At 49.9% G+C, this 22993-nt stretch overlaps 1 protein-coding gene across 13 annotated transcripts in view; it reads right to left on the bottom strand.

Moving 5' to 3' along the window:
- Positions 1 to 22993, bottom strand: part of CCDC40 (coiled-coil domain 40 molecular ruler complex subunit) — a 67344-nt gene that overhangs the window by 25776 nt on the left and 18575 nt on the right. For 12 of the 13 annotated variants that reach the window (XR_001711121.4, XM_511721.8, XM_063799411.1 and 9 more), the window contains 3 exons: positions 18777 to 18934; positions 18449 to 18571; positions 11836 to 11957 (listed from right to left, as the gene is read on the bottom strand). Coding sequence is in view for 12 of the 13 variants with exons in the window: in XM_511721.8 (XP_511721.5) it covers positions 11836 to 11957; positions 18449 to 18571; positions 18777 to 18934 (403 nt within the window). In the remaining variant the exon portion in view is untranslated. Of the gene's footprint in view, positions 1 to 9670; positions 9938 to 11835; positions 11958 to 18448; positions 18572 to 18776; positions 18935 to 22993 lie in introns of those variants that run through there. The other variant, XM_024350724.3, reaches the window with a different exon arrangement.

Below are 22993 nucleotides of genomic sequence, written 5' to 3'. Positions count from 1 at the left end.
CTGGGATTACAGGTGTAAGCCACCGCGGCCGGCAAGCATTTGTTATAAAGTAAAATGTACGTTGAGCCGGAACCTTGGAGATACTGCAGGTTCAGTTGCAGGCCACCGCAATTAAGAAAGTATCACAGTAAAGCAAGTCACACAATCTTTTTTGGTTCCCCGGTGCATACAGAAGGTGCATACTTTACTGTAGTCTATCAAGCGTGCAATAGCGTCATGTCTAAAGAATGTACATACTTTAGGCTGGGCGCGGTGGCCCACACCTGTAATCCCAGCACTTAGAGAGGCTGAGGCAGGCAGATTACCTGAGGTCAGAAATTCGAGACCAGCCTGGCCAACATGGTGAAACCCTATTTCTACTAAAAATACCAGGTGTTGTGGTGGGCACCTGTAATCCCAGCTACTGAGGAGGCTGAGGTAGGAGAATCCCTTGAACCCAAGAGGCAGAGGTTGCAATGAGCTGAGATCACACCACTGCACTCCAGCCTGGGTAATGGAATGAGACTCTATTTTAAAAAAGAAAAAAAAAAAACAACTTTATTGCTAAAAAAATGCTAACAATCACCTAAGCGTTTATCAAGTCATACTTGATAAAGTATGCTGGTAGAGGGTCTTGCATTGATGTTGCTGGCTGCTGACTGATGAGGGTGGTGGCTGCTGAAGGCTGGGGTGGCTGTGGCAATTTTTTTTTTTTTTTTTTTTTGAGACAGGCTCTGGCTCTGGCTCTGTCACCCAGGCTGGACTGCAGTGGTGTGATCTTGGCTTATTGCAAATTCAGCCTCCTAGGCTCAAGCCACCACCTCCCTCAGCCTCTCGAGTAGCTGGGACTACAAGTGCACACCACCACACCTGGCTAATTTTTGTATTTTTTGTAGAAATGAGGTCTCACCGTGTTGCCCAGGCTGGTCTCAAACTCCTGAGCTCAGGTCATCTGCCTGCCTTGGCCTCCCAAAGTGTTGGGATTACAGGTGTGAGTCACCCCACCTGGACGGCAATTTCTTAAAATAAGACAATGGATTGACTCTTCTTGCCACATCCATTGCCACATGGATCGACTCTTATGAAAGATTTCTCTGTAGTACGTGATGCTGTTTGATAGGATTTTACCCACGCAAGACCTTCTTGCAAAATTGGAGTCAGTCCTCTCAAACCCTGCTGCTGCTTCATCAACCAAGTTTATGGAATATTCTAAATTCTTTGTTAATTTCAACAATGCGCATGGCATCTTCACAGGAGCAGATTCCACCTCAAGAAACCGCTCATCCATAAGAAGCAACTCCTCATCCATTAAAGTTTGATCATATGAACACAGCAATTCCATCCCATCTCAGCTCCACTTCTCATTCTAGTTCTTGTTTCCACCACATCGGGAGTGACTTTCTGCGCTGAAGTCCTGAGCCCTCAAAGCCATCCACAGGCGTTACAATCAACTTCTGTTAATGTTGATATTAGGTTGGTGCAAAAGTAATTGCAGTTTTGCCATTAAAAGTGATATTTTGGGGCCGGGCGCAGTGGCTCACGCCTGTAATCTCAGCACTTTGGGAGGCCGAGGCAGGCAGATCACCTGAGGTCAGGAGTTCGAGACCAGCCTAGCTAACATGGTGAAAACCCGTCTCTACTAAAAATACAAAAATTAGCTGGACGTCTGGCCTCAGCAGCGACCACCCCTGCCTCCACCCTCTGAGCTTTGCATGTTCCACTAACCCGGGGCGGGCGGCAGATGGAGGTGTCAGGCTGCTGGCGCCTCTGCAAGAGCAGAACACTAACCTGACCATGAGCGGGGACTTGCACATCTGTCCCCAATAAAAGCAATTCCAACCTTAAAAAAATAAAATTAGTTGGGCGTAGTGGCAGGTGCCTCTAATCTTAGCCACTTGGGAGACTAAGGCAGGAGAATTGCTTGAACCTGGGAGGTGGAGTTTGCAGTGAGCTGAGATCGTGCCACTGCACTCCAGCCTGGGCGACAAAAGAGAAGCGCCACCTCAAAAAAAAAAAAAAAGTAATATTTTGGGCCAGGCACGGTGGCTCATGCCTGTAATCCCCAGCACTTTGGGAGGCTGAGGTGGCTCATGCCTGTAATCCCAGCACTTTGGGAGGCTGAGGTGAGCATATCACTTGAGGTTAGGAGTTCAAGACCAGCCTGGCCAACAGGGTTGAAACCCCATCTCTACTAAAAATATAAAAAATTAGCCAGGTGTGGTGGTAGGGACCTGTAATCTTAGCTACTCAGAAGTCTGAGGCAAGAGAATTACTGGAATCCGGGAGGCAGAGGCTGCAGTGAGCCAAGATCGTACCATAGCACTCCAGCCTGGGCAACAGAGCAAGACTCCACCTCAAAAAAAACAAGAGTAATATTTTGACCTCCTCTCATGAATCACGAATATCCTTAACGTTATCTAGAATGATGAGTCTGTTCCAGAAGGTTTTCAACTTACTTTGCTCAGATCCATCAGGGTAATCACTATCTGTGACAGCTATAGCTTTACGACTGTATGACTGCAATAATAAGACTTGAAAGTTGAAATTACTCCTCAACCCATGGGTTGCAGAATAAATGCTGTGTCGCAGGTGTGGAAACAACATTCATCTTGCACAGCTCCAGCTCCATCAAAACTCTTGGGTCACCAGGTACATTTTCTTTCTTTCCTTTTTTCGGTTTTAGAGACAGGCTCTTGCTATGTTGCCCAGGCTGGTCTAGAACTCCTGGCCTCAAGCAGTTCTCTCACCTTGCCCTCCCAAAGTGCTGAGATTACTTGAGCTAGCACGCCCACCAGGTGCATTCTCTTTTTTGAGACAGAGTCTCGCTCTGTTGCCCAGGCTGGAGTGCAGTGGCACGATCTCGGTTCACTGCAACCTCCGCCTCCTGGGTTCAAGTGATTCTCCTGCCTCAGCCTCCCGAGTAGCTGGGACTACAGGCACCTGCCGCCACGCCTGGATAACTTTTTGTATTTTTAGTAGAGACGGGGTTTCACTGTGTTAGCCAGGATGGTCTTGATCTCCTGACCTTGTGATCCGCCTGCCTGGGCCTTCCAAAGTGCTGGGATTACAGGCGTGAGCCACCACACCCAGCCGGAAGGTTTGATCTTCTGTTCATACCACCTGAACTTTCTCCAGATGCGCAATTAGGCTGCTTCCCTTTCTTTTGTGTGTTCATTAGAGCAGCACTTTAAATTTCCTTCAAAAACTTTTCCTTTGTGTTCACAACTTGGCTATCCCTTCGATGCAAGAGGCCTAGCTTTTGGCTTATCTCAGCTTTTGACATGCCTTCCTCATGAAGCTTAATCATTTCTAACTTTTGATTTAAAGTGAGAGGCGGCCAGGAGCGGCGGCTCACACTTGTAATCCCGGCACTTTGGGAGGCCGAGGCAGGCAGATCATTTGACATCAGGAGTTCGAGACCAACATGGTGAAACCCTGTCTCTACTAAAATACAAAAATTAGCCGGGCACGGTGGCAGGCACCTGCAATCTCAGCCACTCGGGAGGCTGGGGCAGGAGAATCGCTTGAACCCGGGAGGTAGAGGTTGCAATGAGCCAAGATCGTGCCACTGCACTCCAGCCTGGGGGACAGAGTGTCTCAAAAATAAATAAATAAAAATAAAGTGAGAGGCATGAGACTCTTCCTTTCACTTGAGCACTTAGTGGCCATTGTAGGCCTAACTTCAATACTGTTGAGTCTTGGAGAATAGGGAGGCCCAAGGAGAGGGACAGAAATGGAAGAACGCCAGCCGGTGGAGCAGTCAGCACACACACGACATGTCTTGATTCAGTTTGCTGTCTTAAACAAGGGCAGTTCGTGGCTTTGCCAAAAACCAATTACAGTAGTTAACATCAAAGGTCACTCATCACAGATCACCATAATGGACGATGACAATGAAAAAGTTTGAAATATTATGAGAACGACCACCATGTGGTGCAGAGGCAGGAAGTGAGCACGCACCGCTGGAGAGATGGTGCCGGTGGACTTGCTCCACACGGAGCTGCCGTCAACCTTCAATTTGTAAAAAATTCGATTCCTGTAATCCCAGCACTTTGGGAGGCTGAGGCGGGTGGATCACGAGGTCAGGAGATCGAGATCATCCTGGCTAACACAGTGAAACCCCGTCTCTACTAAAAAATACAAAAAATTAGCAGGGCATGGTGGCATGCGCCTGTAATCCCAGCTACTCTGGAGGCTGAAGCAGGAGAATTGCTTGAACCTGGGAGGTGGAGGTTGCAGTGAGCCGAGATCGCCCCGCTGCACTCCAGCCTGGGTGACAGAGTGAAAGTCATCTCAAAAACAAACAAACAAACAAACAAAAGCGATTCCACGCAGTAGGAGAAAGCGAGGCACACTGAAACGAGATGCGCCTGTATTTACCCGGGAGAAACGGAAACACGTCTCCATGCAAAGATCTTTTCAGAACAGCCACAGCAGCTTTCTTCACGGTATTCCAAAGGTAAAAGCCAAATGTCCATCAGTTGGTGGATGGACAAATACATCTGATGTATCCGTGCAAGGGAATACTATTCAACAATAAAAAGGAACAGACTACTGATCTTGCAACATGGGTGGGTCTCAAAAGCATGATGCCAAGTGGAAGAAGCCAGACAAGAAAAGCTACAGACTGCGCGATTCCATTTATATGACATTCTAGAAATGGCAGAGCTATAGGCACAGAAGGCGGCACAGCGGTTGCCAGGGCTGGAGGTATGCAATTTTGTACATAAATTATTCCCAGTAATCCTGACTTCGAGTAAATAAGTTACTCATTTTCTTTTTTTAGGAAGGAGCAGCCTTATAAATGTCTAAATTTGACAATAAAAATAAGATGCCCAATTTAAAAAGATACAGTTACAAACTGTGCAACAGAACTCCTAACACTCGGGGAAACGTGTGCCTGAGAGTGCGCTGACATGCTAATGAGTCTCCTTGTCACAAAAAGAGAAAGTCGATGGTATTTTTAAATCCTTTTCTCTGTTTTTCAAATGTCCTGTAACGCAATCACTTATCCTTGATAAGGATTATTATTTTTTTAAATCGTACTTTAAAAACTCTGTAGATCAGCAGGCACCAATAGAAAGTACAGGTTCTCCTCAGCTTACGGTGGGGATGCAGCCCGGCAAACCCGTCGTAAGTTGAAAATATCCTAAGTCCAAAATGCAGGCTGGTGCCGTGGCTCACGCCTGTAATTCCCAGCACTTTCAGAGGCCAAGTGGGGGCAGATCACCTGAGGCCAGGAGTTCAAGACCAGCCTGGCCAACATGGTGAAACCCCGTCTCTTTTAAAAATACAAAATCAGCCGGGCATGGTGGTGGTGCATGTCTGTAATCCCAGCTACCTGAGAGGCTGAGGCAGGACAATCATTTGAACCCAGGAGGTGAAGGTTGCAGTGAGCTGAGATCGCACCATTGCACTCCAGCCTGGGCGACAAGAGTGAAACTTCATCTCAAAAAAAAAAAAAAAAAAAAAAGCTGAAAAACCCCAAAATGCACTTCCGGCAGATTTCCTGCCAGGCACCCCGGCTCAGCCCAGCCTCCCTCAAACATGCTCAGGACACTCCCATGAGCCTACAGGTGGGCAAAATCATCTCACACAAAGCCTGTCTGATAATAAAGTGTCGGGCATCCATGTAATTTATTGAATACCGTGCTGAAAACCAGGGAGGTTGTGTGGGACTCAAAGCCCAGTTTCTGTTGCCTGCCTGTTGCTTTAATACCATGGTAAAGTCCAAAAATCGTGAAGTCAGGGACTGTCTGTAAATGAAACAAAAAGAACGGATGGAATCTGGAATATGGCCCAGGCGTTGGGCCCCGTGCCTCTGAGGATTAAGGGGGGGACACAGGAGGTGTCCAGCAGCCTGTGGTCAAGGCCGGGTTCTCTCCCAGGACACTGCCCGTGGCTTTTGTCCTCGGGTCGGCCTGCCTGGCTGCCGTGGCCACAGCTGAGGGCCTGGGAGGAGGCTGCGAGGCCGTGTGGCTGACCGAGTCACATCTTGGGGTAAAGGGGCTGCGGCTGCGGGCCGAGACCTGTCTGCCCTCTGTATTTCCCGCCAGGAAATAGGACAAAGGCAGGTAAGAGCACGGGTGCTTTTGGCTCCAAGTCCCAGGGGTGTGTGAATTCTGATTAGGTTATCTGCCTCCAAGTTAAGTGCGGTCCAGGCTTTGTTTTCTGAAAGTGAAAGTGACCCGTTTCCCTGCGTATGTGATGGGAAGGGGCTGACCGTGGGCTCCTCGTGGTTATTCACCTAGCTTTGGGACCCACGTTGGATTGCCTGGACCGCTGCGGTCTTTGAAGGGTTGGTGTGGCAGGCCCGGTCTGGTCTTGAGGGTCACACACGGTTCCTTCAGGACTTCTGGCTGCTGGGGAGGGCAGTGTCCAGCTCCCACAGGCAGGCCCAGATGGACAGGGGGTGTGCCCACAGCCACGGTCATTCCCCGGTGGGAAGAAGGGACAGGACACCATGAGCTACCACAGCAGTCCTCACAGGCCTCACCCATGCCCCTGTGTCTGGGGACACTTTTTTATTTTTTTGAGACAGGCTCTGGCTCTGTTGCCCAGGCTGGAGTGCAGTGGTACCATCTCGGCTCACTGCAGCCTCGACCTCCTGGGCTCAAGCAATCCTCCCACCCAGCCTCCCGAGTAGGTGGGACTACAGGTCTACAGGTGCACACCACCATGCCCCGCTAATTAAAAATTTTTTGAGAGACAGGGTCTTGCTCTGTTGCCCAGGCTGGAGTGCATTCGTGCAATCACAGTTCACTGCAGCCTCAAATTCCTGGACTCAAGTGATCATCCTGCTTCTGCCCCCAAATAGATGAGACCACAGGCACACACCACCACACCTGGCTATTTTTTATATTTTATTTTAGAGACAAGGTCTTACTTTACTATGTTGCCCAGGCTGGAGTGCATTCGTGCAATCACAGTTCACTGCAGCCTCAAATTCCTGGACTCAAGTGATCATCCTGCTTCTGCCTCCCAAATAGATGAGACCACAGGCACACACCACCACACCTGGCTATTTTTTATATTTTATTTTAGAGACAAGGTCTTACTTTACTATGTTGCCCAGGCTGGTCTTGAACTCCTGGGCTTAAGGGATCCTCTTGCCTCAGTCTCCCAACGCACTGGGATTACAGGCAGGAGCCACTATGCCCGCCCATGGGGGCACATTTTTAATGGGGTTGTTACTCTGTCTTTGGTCTGTGGCCTCAGGTCTGCTGGGTCACCAGTGTCCTTGGGTATATGGGGCATTGGTGGTGACTGGGACCCACCTGCCAGATCCCCAGGCTAGAAGGAGGCCTGCTGGGGACACTGTGGCAACGCCCACACCGAACCCATCCCACACTGCCTTCCGCTCCTTCTTCCTCCATCAACTGGGGGCAAGGACAGCGTCCCCTTTGAGGGGCCACACCAGACCGAGCTGAGCCTGGGGCTTGTTACCCAGGAAACAGTGAAATCACCTGCTCGTTGCCTAGCTCTAATTCTGCGTTCAGTGTCTTGCTCCATCCTGTCCTCCCTCCCTAGGGCAGGCTCCAGCACTCCATGCCAAGGGGAAGAGCCTCTGAGGAGTCGTCTCTGCCATCATCAGGACTGAGGGAAAAGGAAGTCTAGGAGATTAGGGCAAGCCCTCAGTTTTCTTTTCTTTTCTTTCTTTCTTTTTCTCTCTCTGTCTCTCTCTCTCTTTTTTTCTTTTTCTTTCTTATTTTTTTGAGACGAAGTCTCGCTCTGTCACCCAGGCTGGAGTGCAGTGGCACCATCTTGCTTCACCACCACCTCCACCTCCCGGGTTCAGGCGATTCTCCTGCCTCAGCCTCCTGAGTAGCTGGGACCACAGGTGCCCGCCACCAGGCCTGGCTGTTTTTTTGTATTTTTAGTAGAGACGGGGTTTCACCATGTTAGCCAAGATGGTTTCGATCTCCATCTCCTGAGCTCGTGATCTGCCCACCTCGGCCTCCCAAAGAGCTGGGATTACAGGCGTGAGCCACCGCGCCTGGCCCCTTCTGCTTCCTTGGGTCGACTTAAACAGGAAACAGAATAACATGTTTCATGTTTCTCCTGAACTTTTATGACTGTGTGCAAGACTCCTGCAAAAATAGGGAAGACAGCAAGAAAAAGCAGCCAAGACAGGCACAGCTTCTGAGCTAAGCTTGCAGCTTGTGTATGAGACACGGGGGCAAGATTATGGTTACCGCCTCCCCCGCAGCAGCAACCCCCTGACCAAGGACGGGGAAGTCAGACTGTCTTCAAAGCATTAGGTTGTAGACTCGACATCAGACGAAGAGAGACACAAAGGCATGGGGAAAGAGAAAGGGTGAGGTTTGGCTGGAACCTAATCAAAGGTATTAACTTATCTGAAAAAATGCCATGGGTGTCAGGAGGGAGGAGGGGTGGGGAATGGAATGGAGAAAGCAGCCAAGGTCAGGGTGAGGGCTGCTCGGGGGACACCTCCCGCCCATGTGGAAGGACAGGCCATGAACTTCGGGGAAGAAGCAGGAAGCAGACAGGGCCGGGGCCCAGGCATTCCGCCCTCTAGCCGGTCCCTGAGCAGGGGTCTGTGTCATCTGCTTCTGTGTCCTCCCCCACAGATAAGAATCTGCTAGTCCGAGCGTGGAGCATTCGGTTCTTTGGTGTTTATATTTCATCATGCACATAAATAGGCTATTATTCTCAGTTACACATCAGGCTCCGGTGAGCTCGATTCATGTAAACTAACTCCAGGACAAGTGTGCCTTCTCGGTGTGATGGCAAAACCAAGCTTCTGGGCCAGGGGGTCCTGCCCCATGGGGATCTCGCAGGGTGAAGGCTCCAGAAATGCCCAGACAGCCACCAGGGTACTGGCCTGGTATGCACCATCCTGACCATCAGCCAGGAATGTCACCATTTTCTAAGATGCTCTACAAATCTGAACATCTCAAGGTCAATATTTGAGGTATAGTTCAGTCACTGCACTCCTAGCTTGGAAGTCCTAAGCTATGCAATAATTTATTTCTGTAATAATGGCCCTGATCTATTAAACCTGTCTCCAAGTTGCTTCTTCAAATCTATCTGGGTGCAAACAGCAAATCTCTGTAATTACAGTTTATACTTCTCACAATGTTCTACACGGCCTGCACTTTTAAAAGACTGGCCGGGTGCAGTGGCTCCTGCCTGTAATCCCAGCACTTTGGGAGGCCAAGACGGGTGGATCACCTGAGGTAGGGGTTCAAGACCAGCCTGGCCCACATGGTGAAACCCCGTCTCTACTAAAAATATAAAAATTAGCCAGGCGTGGTGGTGCACACCTGTAATCCCAGCTACTTGGGAGGCTGAGGCAGGAGAATCGCTTGAACCCAGGAGGCGGAGGTTGCAGTGAGCAGAGATGGCACCACTGCACTCCAGCCTGGGGGACAGAGCGAGACTCCATTGCAAAAACCATACAAATAAAATAAATAAAAGATGGCCTCACTCCTCCCCGGGGCCTTGGTGCGGTGAGCTGCAGGTGAAGTCAGAGGCTCTCTCACTCGTTGTGAAGTGTTTGTGCGTGTACACAGTCCACTAAAATATTCACTCAACATTCTGCGCGTGCACGTTTTATAAAACAAGATTATCTATTTTCTTCATCAATCGGATTGGCACAGTCCTAAAGTGTGACAACATGCTGAGCTGTCAGGGGACTTTGAAACACTGCTGCCGGGGGCGTGACTGTCACAATCCTACTTAGCAATACCCGCTAGACCCAGACATTCCGGGCTTGATAGGCAATATAAAAAAGGCTATATAGCATCCCGGTGAGCGTTAGCATTCACGGACCCGGTTATCTACAGCAGCACCGCCATAACAGACGGACGCGAACACCCTCGATGCCCCGGGCAGGAAGCTTCCCCGTAGAAGTATCCCAGCGGAATGCCATGTGGTAGAAAGGCGGGAATGAGCGGTGTTTGTATTTTGACTTGGGAAGCGCTCTAGGGACACGCTGTTAAGTGGAAAAAGCAAAGAGGTGCAGAACAGTGTGTGTGGTGTGCTCCCACGGGGCAAGAGAGGGAAGGAAGACTCCAGGTGAACGCATATGCTTTCTTACGACTGCACACAAGTTAGGCAGGGGATCCCAGAAAACCAGGTGCCTTTGCTTGTCGTGGGAGGGGGTTCTAGTGACTGCGAGCCGAGGAGGAGGAGACCTGATCGAATACGATTTTTACAATGTTTGCAACCAAAAGGAAGCCATGTCTCTGAGGGCAATGAGGACGGTTTGCAGAGAGGACACTGGTTAGTCTGGGATGTAGGGGAGAGCTGGACAACAGGATCGTCTCGGAGGTGGCGTCTTCCCTTGGGGATGCTGCAGGGTTCACAGGCCACGAGCCTCGGAGAGCCAGGCCAGGTGCTGGACCCTCAGAGAGAACCTGGCCTTGACTTTTCTTAAGGCCCGTGGCAGCTGAGCCGTGTAATTAAACAGTCAGGTATCAAGTCCTAGCATTGGGGCAGGAGGAAAAAGACGCCCAAGTGGGCAGATGTCCAAGTCCTCTCGTCCTGGTGTTCAGGCAACCCTGGTGACACAGGGAGAGGAGCCCTTGCCCGGCCACAGCTGGCTCTGGTTCCTCGACCTGCATCTTTACAGGGGAAACGAAGCTTCAGCCAAACATCGCCTGTATCAAACCACAGTGTTCCTTTTGGCTTTATGTTGTTGACTCAAGGGAGTGAAGGAAATGAGTATTATTATTATTTTTATTTTTTTTGAGACAGAGTCTTGCTCTGTCTCCCAGGCTAGAGTGCAGTGGCGTGATCTCGACTCACTACAACCTCCGCAATTCAAGCAGTTCTCTGTCTCACCCTCCCGAGTAGCGGGGATTACAGGCGCCCACACCATGCCTGGCTAATTTTTGTATTTGTAGTAGAGACGGGGTTTCACCATCTTGGCCAGGCTGGTCTTGAACTCCTGGCCTCGTGACCCACCTGTCTCAGCCTCCCAAAGTGTTGGGATTACAGGTGTGAGCCACTGCGCCTGGCCAGAAATGAGTATGGTTAATCCAATATTATTCATTTGAAAATGTTTTGGTCTAAAAACTTTTAAAAACAAAATGGTTTCATTTTGTTTCTTTAATCACAGCACCCAAAAGGAAAAGCATCTCCTGGTTGTGTGACTGCTGCTGGCTGCCTGGCTGCGGGTGCTGTGGGGCCAGCCAGTCCCTCATTCCTTGGTCCAGCCTTTCTTGAGCGCTTGCCGTATGCCAGGCTCTGTGCTGGGCACAAGGGGTGGAGACTACGAAAGGTGGAGGGGAAGTTAAAGCTCAGCGGGTGAGACACGTGCCACCACAGTGCCCGGCTTTTGCTTTCTGGGTCCCGAGACCTGGTCACCCTGGGTGGTTTTAGGAATGAAGGCAGCACCTGTGTCTCCAACGCCCTGCCCTGAGCCGCACATCCATCCCCAGAAGTGACGGGATGCCCAGAGGAGGCCTCTTCCTCCCCTTCCTTTGGAGATTAAAATAGGATTTCGGTTGGAATGCAGCCCTCAGACGGAACAATCGGGAAGGGATGGGGTTTCCGCACTCAGGTGGTGATACTGCAAATCAAAGGGACACCTTTACCTCCCAAAGATAGCTTTCTCTTTACCCTGCTCTGTTTCTACTTAATCCTGCCAGGAAATCTGAGCAGAAAAGCCTCTCCCCTCCCAGCGCCGCAGTGTTGGAAAGGATTTAAGAATCGCTGAAATCTTATCAAACAATGAGGGAGCTTTCCGGACGGAAGCCCGGACCCAGGGATCAAGGTGCACCCTCCGTCCCAGAGATCCGGTGGACCCAGAGAGAGGGGGTGTGGGACGGGCCTGCCACGGACCCCTGGGGTTCCCGCACATCCTCGCTGCCTGTGGCCCTGCAGTACCTGAGCGCCTCCAGCACCGCCCTGTGCGCCTCATCGCGGTGCTTCATGCCCACCAGGCTGGCGGCCCACTGCTGCATGATGCGCCTCTTCTCCACGCTGATGGCGTCGATCTCGGTGCAGGCCTGCAGCCAACAGGGGAGGGGGCAGGAATGGCTGTCTCATTTCATTTGCGAGCAAAGCCCAAGAACACCAGAGCCTCACATTCCCAAATCTTCCTCTTTCCCTTCTATCACCGGTACTTTCCTTGATCATGCATCTGCAGAGGGGTAAACATGAGCCTGAATGTAGCTTTCAAGATAACCCGTACCCGCTTTGAGCCTTTGCTCAGGGCCTGCGGTGCTCAGTGCTTGGGAATGAGGAGGAGGAGGGAAGGGAGGAGAGGGAGGAAGGGGGAGGGAGGAGGGGGAAGATGAAGGAGGGAGAAGGGAGGAGAAGGAGGAGGGGGAAGATGAAGGAGGGAGAAGGGGGAGAGGGAGGGGGAGGAGATGAAAGAGGGAGGAGGGGGAGAGGGAGGGGGAGGAGATGAAAGAGGGAGGAGGGGGAGAGGGAGGAGGGGGAGGGGGAAGACGGAGAGGAAGAGGGAGAGGAGGAGGGAGAGGAGGAGGGGATCCTGGCCAGCATCCGTGAAACACCTCTGCAGGGTTGGTGGTGTCATTGATTCGGGCTGAGGTCCCACAGGACGGGCCCAGCACCGCTTCCTGTAGGGAGCCCATGATGGAAGGAGGTGTTTGTCTCAAGAATGGCCAGGGCTGGATGCTCTCGTCCAGCTGGGGGAAGCAGGGCTGCCTAGACTGGGAATGAGGAGGCACAACTGGACAGCCAGGGGTGGGCAGGTCAGGCAGGCTGAGTGGAGGCTGGAAGTCTAGGGGCATCGTGGGGGGCAGTGAGGGGCCACCTGCAGTAAGGGCTTGGGCCCATGCAGGGGAGGGGCTTGAAAACTAGGGGGGTGGTTCAGGAATTTACTCCAAGGGAAAGGGGAGTTCCTTTATGCTTGGGGCACAGAGGTTAAGGCTGGTACGGCTGCCTGGGCTGAATCTCACCCGCTGTGCCTCAGTGTCCCCAGCTGTGACATGGGTACAGGAGCAGCACCTACGTCCCGGGGCTGCCGGGTCAAGTGAGTTGATGCCTGCATGCCCAGCGCGGCCTGGATCGCGGTCTTGTTTTGAGTGGTGTTTGGGATTCTTGATGAGTCATCCCCTAATGCAAGCACTGTGACTTGAGCAAGCTGGCGGCCCAAGTCAGCCAACTGGGGCATCCTGTAGAACGCCAAGTCCCAGAAGTGCCTGCACGCCATGACACCCAGGCAAGCTTGGTAGACAGTGACTGAACCACAACGCGCTAGAACATCACGGGGGAGCCGAGGGCAGCGCCGGGCATGAGAGAGGCCATCGCCCTGGAGACACCATGCTCGGCTGTGAGGGTTTCTGAACCATCTATTCATTACGACGTAACCTAAAATGGTGTGAATTAAGTATACCACGATGAGGGGGACTTTTTTTTCCTCTCACAGACGCTTACTTAGGATTATTGGGCAGCCTAGGAAGGCACACTGTGTACATCCCGGGACTGACTTCCCTTTTGTCTGAAGTATTTCCTTTTATTTTAGCTGACATGTTACAGCTGTATATCTCTGGGGTACAGAGTGATATTTCGACACATGTACAATGTGTACTGCTTGAATCAAGGTAATTAGCGCATCAGTCACCTCCAGCAATTGTTATTTCTTTGAGTTGGGAACATTCAAAATCCTCTCTTCTAGCTATCTGAAAACGTACAATAAATTATTGTTAACTGGGCCAGGTGCGGCAGCTCATGCCTGTAACCCCAGCACTTTGGGAGGTCAAGGCGGACGGATCACCTGAGGTCAGGGGTCCGAGACCAGCCTGGCCATGGGGGTGCAGGTGTCTATTGGATGCACGGATTCCCTTTCCTTTGGATAAATGCCCAGTCGTGGGACTGCTGGGTCACAGTTTTGTATGGGGGTAAGTTATTCACTAAGGAGGCTGCTCTGTGCCATTGGGCAGTGGGAGCTGGCCCAGGCAGCAGGTGGGGACCCAAATTCAGCCAGGATGCACCTTAAACTGAGCCTGTGCGAGGCCTCCCCATGGTGCCCCCGAGGCTGCCGGCCACAGCCTGGTTGACTGAGGTGCAGGTCAAGGCATAAGGATGGAAAGATGGCTGCCGGGCTCAGTCACCTGTGCATTTACACCCCAGTTTTTCACAAAGGCAAGTGTTCAGCCTATGCAAATAGAATGTGCAAATAAGCAAAAAGAAAATGAAAATTCAATAACCCTAACACTTAGAGATAACCATTTCTAACTTCTTACACCTGTGACTGTGTGTGTGTGCGAAATCAAATTCTATATATTGTTTCATAATCGCCTATTAATTTTTTTTTTTTGAGACAGAGTTTTACTCTCGTCACCCAGGCTGGAGGAAAATGGCATGATCTTGGCTCACTGCAATTTCCGCCTCCTGAGTTCAAGCAATTCTCCTGTCTCAGCCTCCCGAACAGCTGCGATTATAGGCACTCGCCACCACGCCTGGCTAATTTTTGAATTTTTAGTAGAGACGGGGTTTCACCATGTTGGCCAGGCTGGTCTCGAACTCCTGACCCTCAGGTGATCTGCCGACCTCGGTCTCACAAAGTGCTGGGATTACAGGTGTGAGCCACCACGCCCCGCCATATTAAAAATTAATGTATTGTGCCAGGTGCGGTGGCTCATGCCCGTAATCCCAGCACTTTGGGAGGCTTAGGCGGGCGGATTGCTTGAGGCCAGGAGTTCCCAACCAGTCTGGGCAACAAAAAGAAACACCGTCTCTACAAAAAGAATAATAATAATAAAAAAATTAGCAGGGTGTGGTGGCATGTGCTTGTAGTCCTACCTACTTGAGAGGCTGAGGTGGGAGGATTGCTTGGACCCAGAAGTTTGAGGCTACAGTGAGCCATGAGGGCCCCAGTGCACTCCAGCCTGGGGGACAGAGTGAGACTTAGTCTCTACCATCATTCTCAGCAAACTATTGCAAGGACAAAAACCCAAACACCGCATGTTCTCACTCATAGGTGGGAATTGAACAATGAGAACACATGGACACAGGAAGGGGAACGTCACACAATGAGGCCTGTTGTGGGGTGGGGGGAGGGGGGAGGGATAGCATTAGGAGATATACCTAATGCTAAATGACGAGTTAATGGGTGCAGCACACCAACATGGCACATGTATACATATGTAACAAACCTGCACGTCGTGCACGTGTACCCTAAAACTTAAAGTATAATTTAAAAAAAATTAAAATAAGAAATTAATATCAAGACAGGTTTCCATGTCAGTAGAGCTCTTTTTGGTGTGGTGTATTCTGATGCACAGGTGTATGAAAATGGGTTTCACTAATGTCCTCTTCTTGGGGTCTTTCTTTCTGATGACACAACACGGTGATGAGCGTCATCTCCCCCATGAGTCTCTATTCACTGTATTTATTTCTTTAGAGACGGGGGTTTCGCTCTGTCACCCAGGCTGGAGTGCAGTGGTGCAATCATAGCTCACTGCAGCCCTGACTTCCTGGGCACAAGTGCTCCTCCTGCTTCAGCCTCCTGAGTAGCTGGGACTACAGGTGCACCCCACCAAGCCTGGCTTTACCATTTTTAACATACAAAAATGTTATCTGCATAGGTCTTTGCTAGGTTCCTTGGAATGGAGTCTAAGCACTAACAGGGTGCGGGGTTAGGGTTAGGGTTAGGGTTAGGGAGGGAGTGGCTGCATATGATCATAGCGCCCTGGATGAAGATCTTGATAAAGATAAAGGCCAATCTGTATTTTCATGGCCGATAGCAGGGAGGGCTCATCTCTCCTTATCTTTGCCAACTCTGTAGGGGACTCCCTGTCCTTTGGTGACTTGTGACTTCGCTCGATGAACAGGGGCCCTGCTGTTGCCCCCGCACTGTTCTGGGTGCTGGAAATGAGAAATGAAGGAAGTGTGGGCGGCCCCCTTCCCTGGGGGAGTTGCATCGAGGGGAGGGCGGGAGGTGCAAAAGGAAGCATCTACCACGTAGCCCACCTGCCTCCAGGGTGTGGAAGCACACAGGGCGCGTCTCCTTGGCTTTCAGCCTCTCTTCACAACCCCGGATTTACTAATGGCTGCGAGTTGTCTCCTCCTGCCTGTCTCCCCGCCTTCATCTGGTTTGTGGCGTCCTTAATCTACAGAGCTTTTATTGAGGGTGTGATTGCCCTCCTAGTCTTTTGTTTTGTTTTGTTTTTTGAGATGGATTCTGGCTCTGTCGCCCAGGCTGAAATGCAATGGCATGATCTCGGCTCACTGCAACTTCTGCCTCCTGGGTTCAAGCGATTCTCCTGCCTCAGCCTCCCAAGTAGCTGGCATTACAGGCGTGTACCACCACGCCCAGCTAATTTTTGTATTTTCAGTAGAGATGGGGTTTTGCCATGCGGGCCAGGCTGGTCTCCAACTCCTGACCTCAGGTGATCCAGCAGCCTCGGCCTCCCAAAGTGCTGGGATTACAGGCGTGAGCCACCTTACCCGGCCCCTCCTAGTCTTTTCCTTTAAGGTTCCTGCTTTTGGTGTTATACTTTGAAAGGCCTCCCCAGCCCAGGATTATATAAATATTTTCATTTGTTTTCGTCTGGCACATTTTCCCCCATTTAAATACTTGATTCCATCTGGAATTTATTTTAGTGTCTGGTATGAGGAAAAGATTTAATTTTTTCCCAAATGATTAACCAAATGTCCCGACATCATTGGATGCATAATTCATTAGCTCTCTGGTAATTTATAATCTACTAGGTTTTTATATAAACTCTGGCTTGCTTTGGGGCTCTCTCATAGGCTTCAATGTCTTGCCTGTCTATCTTGTGACACATTATTTTAGCCTCTAGAACTTTACGGTTTTGTTTTATTTTAGACAGGGTCTTGCTCCGTAGCCCAGGCTGGAGTGCAGTGGTATGATCATATTTCACTGGATCTTTCATAGTTCAAGGATCTTTCATGATCCTTCCTTTTCAAAATTTTCTTGGATATTCTTGAGCATTTAGTCTTCTAAGTGAACTTTAAAATCAATTCGTTGAGAATAAAGTGTTGTTGTTCTTTTTTTTTTTTTTTGACCTCCCGGGCTCAAGTGATCCTCCTGCCTCAGCCTCCTGAGTAGCTGGGACCACAGGTGCACACCACCATGGTGGGCTAATGTTTTACTTTATTATTATTATTTTTTTTTTTTTGTGGAGACAGGGTCTCACCATGTTGCCCAGTCTGGTCTTGAACTTCTGGGCTCAAGCCATCCTCTTGCCTCAGCCTCCCCAAGTGCTGGGATTACAGGTGTGCACCACCTTGCCTGGCCAGAGCTTTACTGTATACTTTAATATTTGGTGGGGCGATGCTAGGGTGATCTGCCATCCTGCTGTGTCCAGGACCCCCTGGGCTTAGCATGGAAAGTCCCTTGTCTTGGGGACCCCTCAGTCCTGAGCAGACTGGGATGGCTGCTTGCCCCGTTTGAATCTTCTCTTCCAAAACCATTCTTGGCTAGCCTTCCTAATTTATTTTTCAGATAAAACTCCAGAATTGTTTTGTTAACTAAGGGATTGTTTGTTCCTGAGATTCTGATTGGGACGTGCTCTACTTTAATTGCATTTGTAGCTGGAGAGACCAGTGCTGAGTAACGCCCAGCCCCGGGCCCTCCCTTTACCCTGGGAGCCCAGCGTGCTCATCTGTTCCTTCAAGTCCTCTTCCTTCTTTTTCATTGGCTGGGCACGGTGGCTCATGACTGTAATCCCAGCACTTTGGGAGGCCGAGGTGGGTGGATCACCTGAGGTCATGAGTTTGAGACCAACCTGGCCAACATGGTGAAATCCTGTTTTTACTAAAAATACAAAAATTAGCTGGGCATGGAGGTGGGCGCCTGTAGTCCCAGCCACTCTGGAGGCTGAGGCAGGAGAATTGCTTGAATCTGGGAGGCGGAGGTTGCAGTGAGCTGAGATTGTGCCACTGCACTCCAGCCTGGGCGACAGAGCGAGACTCTGTCTCAAAAAAAAAAAAAAAAAGTTAATTGTTTCCTCCGTGTCATTCCCACACCCGTGAATGAAGATGGTGACTCATAGTTTTTTTTTTTAAGTTGCAGTAACTTTGGTTTCTGGTGCTACCACTACAGACCTGAATCTGGGGCCAAGAGGGAGCAGCTTCCACCCCCTTCGTCCCCTCCACTCCCTACTCCACGAGGTGCAGAGATGTAGGAGCTACCCAGAAGGCCGGCTGCCCACGGCGGTGAGAATTGTTAGAAAGACTTCAGTCCTCCCCGGAAGAGGTCCCTGCAGGCTAAGGAACTTGCTGAGCATCCCCGCAGCAAGCTGGCCTTGGTGGTCATGAAGCGACTAGAGTACCTGAACCCTGCGAGGCCTTCTGTCACCCACTAGCCAGGGAAGGAATAGGAATCCGGGCTGTCCACCTGTCGGTATCTACTGTGGCCCCACCATGGGGAGGGCCCGATGTAAGTTGGCTGCGGTCACTCATCCAGCAGACGGGCAGGTGCAGTCTAGTAGACCCACCAGCACCCTGTGCACAGACACTCACTGGAGGGTCAAACACTGAGAGCTGCGGGGACTGCTTTTACCTCACTCACTGCTTTCCTTAAAATCCGGGTGTCCTCAGCTTGGGCCAAGTACTGAGCCTCAAACAGGGCAATGTCTTCTTCCAGCTGCTGGGCTCGAGTGGTGAGCTGGTCCACATACAGGTCCTGGGAAACAGGATGAGAAGCAGCCCCGTCAGGAGGTGCCCGTGGCTGAGGGCCTGTTCTCCACCAACCCTTGATACAAGTTGACGCCACCAGGCCGGCCGCCACCCCTCCGGCCGGAAGCCTTCACGCAGGAGGCAAAGCTGAGCCCCTTTTTGAAGCTCCACGGTCTGGTGATCATTAAACATGTGTCGAGTTTGCAGAATACCTGCTTTTTCTTCTCGATTTCTGCCCGTATCCTCTCCGTCTCGGCCTTCTTCACCACTTGCGTCATCACGCGGATGTCGTGACGCATGTCCTGGTCGATGTTCTGCATGTAGAAGAGATGCAGGGCCAAGTTCTCCATCTCAGTCTGCAGAGCCGCCACTGCAGGGCGCGGCGGGGGAGAAAGAGAGAGAGTGGGGAGGCCGTCCCAGCATCCCCCACGCAGAGACCCAGGAGGAAGCAGGGAACAGCCGTTCTGGGCACCCTTCCTGCCATTTTTGGGTAAGACTGGGAAACTGCTTTTAAACTATCAAGACACAGACTTTGTCAGCAAAGAGTTTACAGTCTCTTGGAAGAGACAAAAATATACGGAATCTACATCCACAAATTGCAGCAAGCTGTTCCATTCCCCACCAAGTCTCAGAGATCCTCCTGGTAGTCTAAGGATACACTGAAGTAGTGCCAGGTGGTAAGGCTTCGGGTTGATTGCATAGATTTCTTACCACTGAAAGGCTGGCAACCTTAGGTGGAGTCTTAAGTCCCCTGGGAGGAGACGAGAACATCCAGGGCAGGCTGAGCTCCATGGATGCCCCTGCACTGACACCGCCACACAGCAGTGCAGGCCAGAGAGGATGAGGCTAGAAGAGGCAGCACCTTCCATCCTATCCCAAGTTAAGTGACAGATTTATGTCAGTGCTCTCAGAGGAGGCCAAGGCCCGAGGAACTGATTCCTTTAACCAAACTTGCATGAGATGGATTTCTTTTTTTTTTTTTTTTTTTTGAGACGGAGTCTCGCTCTGTCGCCCAGGCTGGAGTGCAGTGGCGCGATCTCGACTCACTGCAAGCTCTGCCCCCAGGGTTCACGCCATTCTCCTGCCTCAGCCTCCCGAGTAGCTGGGACTACAGGCGCCCGCCACCACGCCCGGCTAATTTTTTGTATTTTTAGTAGAGACGGGGTTTCACCATGTTAGCCAGAATGGTCTCCATCTCCTAACCTCCTGATCCACCCGCCTTGGCCTCCCAAAGTGCTGGGATTACAGGCATGAGCCACCGCGCCCGGCCATGAGATGGATTTCTAAAGCTAGAGTGCAAATTTACTGAGGGAGCTACACGTGGGTCAGTACTTGCTTGCTCACTGCACAGAGCACTCCTTTTCAGTGGCTGGATCCAAACAGAAAACTGAATTACAGGCCAAAAGGCTGCTGGACGCATATCATCCTGGAGCCAGGTGTGCTTGAAGGATACTGCTTAAACTTGCAAAACCATTTTGGCTGGGCGTGGTGGCTCACGCCTGTAACCCCAGCACTTTGAGAGGCTGAGGTGGGCAGATCACTTGAGGCCAGGAGTTCAAGACCAGTCTAGCCAACATGGTGAAACCCTGTCTCTACTCAAAATACAAAAATTAACAGGGTGTGTTGGTGCACGTCCGTAATCCCAGCTACTCGGGAGGCTGAGGTGGGAGGATCATGCCACTGCACTACAGCCTGGGTGACAAAGTGAGACTCTGTCTCAAAAAAAAAAAAAAAAAAAAGCAACCTGTGCATTAATATAGTTTGCAGTAGCTAAATTCCAAAGTAATTTCCTCTAAGTTCTCCTTGAGGACTTGCTATTATTCTTTTTTTTTTTTTTTGAGACAGAGTCTCGCTCTGTCGCCCAGGCTGGAGTGCAGTGGTGATCTCGGCTCACTGCAAGCTCTGCCTCCCGGGTTCACGCCATTCTCCTGCCTCAGCCTCCCAAGTAGCTGGGACCACAGGTGCCCGCCACCACACTAGGGTAATTGTATTTTTTTTTAGTAGAGATGGGGTTTCACCATGTTAGCCAGGATGGTCTCGATCTCCTGACCTTGTGATCCGCTTGCCTCGGCCTCCCAAAGTGCTGGGATTACAGGCGTGAGCCACCAGGCCTGGCTAAGGACTTGTTATTATTCTTAAATATTTCTTTCATGATCCTTCCTTTTCAAAATTTTCTTGGATATTTTTGTGCATTTAGTCTTCTAAATGAACTTTAAAATCAATTTGTTGAGAATAAAATGTTGTTGTTCTTATTGTTTTCTGAGACAGGGTGTCACTTTGTCACCCAGGCTGGAGCACAGTCGCACAATCATAGCTCACTGCAGCTTCAACCTCCTGGGTTCACCTCAGCCCCCCAAGTAGCTGGGACTCCAGGCACATGCCACCATGCCTGGCCAATTTCTCATTTTTGTATTTTTTGTAGAGATGGGGTTTTGCTGCATTGCCCAGGCTGGTCTTGAACTCCTGAGCTCAAACGATCTGCCAGCCTCAGCCTCCCAAAGTGTCGACATTACAGGCGTGAGCCTCCGCACCTGGCCCGAGGTGCTTTTTGTTTTGAGGTGGAATATCCGCAGCACGTGTTGCTAAGGGACAGAAAGCGAGGAACCGAGCAGTGGGTATAATATGCAGCCATTTAAGTTAAAGAGAGAGAGAGAGATACACATACACACACACCCTTGTGACTTTGCTTAGATATGCAAAAAATCTCCAAAAGACTCCACAAGGGCTGAACACAGTGGCTTATGCCTGTAATCCCAGGACTTTGGGAGGCCGAAGCAAGAGGATCACTTGAGCCCAGGAATTCGAGACCAGCCTGGGCAACACAGTAAGACTCTGTTTCTACCAAAAAAAAAAAAATATATATATATATATATATATATATATATATATATATATATATATATATGAAAATTAGCCAGGCCTGGTGGTGTGTGCATAGTCCCAGCTACTTGGGAAGCTGAGGTGTGAGGATCACTTAAGGCTGGGAGTTCGAGGCTACTCTGCCATTGCATTCCAGCCTGGGAAACAGAGCAAGATGCTGTCTCGCTGTTTCGAAGAAAACAAAAACAAAAAGAATCCACATGAATCTACGTTGCCTCTGCGGAGGGCCCTGGTGGCTGGGTGGGGGAAGGGGTAAAGAGACGAAAACTTCCTCTTAGTTGTAGAGCTCTTGCATTTTGAATCATTACTTTTCCAAAATAAGTAAATAATTATGTTGAATAAATTTAAGTTCACCCAAAACATCTCACCACGGAGGGTAACGGGAATTGCAATGGTTTTATTGCTAATTTGGAGGGAAATGGCATTTTTATATCGTGCGTCTTCCCAGCTGGTAACGTGGGCACTCCATTTATTTAAATCTGTTTTATGACCTTTCATAACATTTATTGTTTTTTTTCAGACAGGCTCATCATTCCTTGTTGGATTTCTTCCTGGGCTTATTTTAAAGTTGTTATAGCTATTATGAATGAGCTTTTTTAAAAATTGTAATTCCTAACTATATTACTGGTGTAGAAGAAAACTACAGAGCTGGTATCCAGCTACTTTACTGATTTCTTACTGTTTCTATTGGCTTTTATTTTTCATTAGTAGAGGTTGAGAATTTCAGTATTTCATTCCCAGATCTGTATCTCATTTCTTTCTCTTGTTTTCTTTGCGTTGCTGGAGCCTCCAAAACAGTCTGGGGTAACTGCTATGCTAGCAGGCCTCCTCATCTCATTCCTGATTTTAAGTCTAGTCTTTCCACTGGGTAACATTTTCTTGTTAGTTTCTGATAAATACTTAGAACTCTCTTTCTATCCTACTTTGGGATGGATGATGAGTTTTATTAAATACCCATTTGGCACCCACCCAGGAAGCCTTTTTTTTTTTTAATCCTTGTATTTTGTTTTATTTGATTTATTTATTTATTTTTTTTGAGACAGTGTCTCACTCTGTTGGCCAGGATGGGGTGCAGTGGCACAATCTCGGCTCACTGCAACCTCTGTCTCCCGGGCTCAAGCAATTCTCCTGTCTCAACCTCCTGAGTAGCTGGGATTACAGGTGCCTGCCACCACACCTGGCTAATTTTTTGTACTTTTAGTAGAAACAGGGTTTCACCACGTTGGCCAGGCTGGTCTCGAACTCCTGACCTCAGGTAATCTGCCCGCCTCGGCCTCCCAAAGTGCTGGGATTACAGGCGTGAGCCACCACATCCAGCCTCCATTCTTTAATTTATAAATATAATGCACAAAATTAGTAGATTTCCTAATTGTGAATTATTCCTGTGTGAATTCCGGAAGTAAATCCTACTTATTTTTGCTAACGTTTTGTTCAGGATTTTCACTCCTCACATGTGGGGCCGCTTTACAGTTTCCTGCTTGTATGCTGTCAGCGTTTGCAGCCAGCCTTTCACTAAGCATTGCAGGACCAGCCTGTGGGGAGTTTCCGG

Source organism: Pan troglodytes, chromosome 19, assembly GCF_028858775.2.
Source record: "Pan troglodytes isolate AG18354 chromosome 19, NHGRI_mPanTro3-v2.0_pri, whole genome shotgun sequence".
Taxonomy (NCBI): domain Eukaryota; kingdom Metazoa; phylum Chordata; class Mammalia; order Primates; family Hominidae; genus Pan; species Pan troglodytes.
The sequence above is the reverse complement of the archived record's forward strand: the minus strand, read 5'-3'. Positions and strand labels throughout refer to the sequence as shown.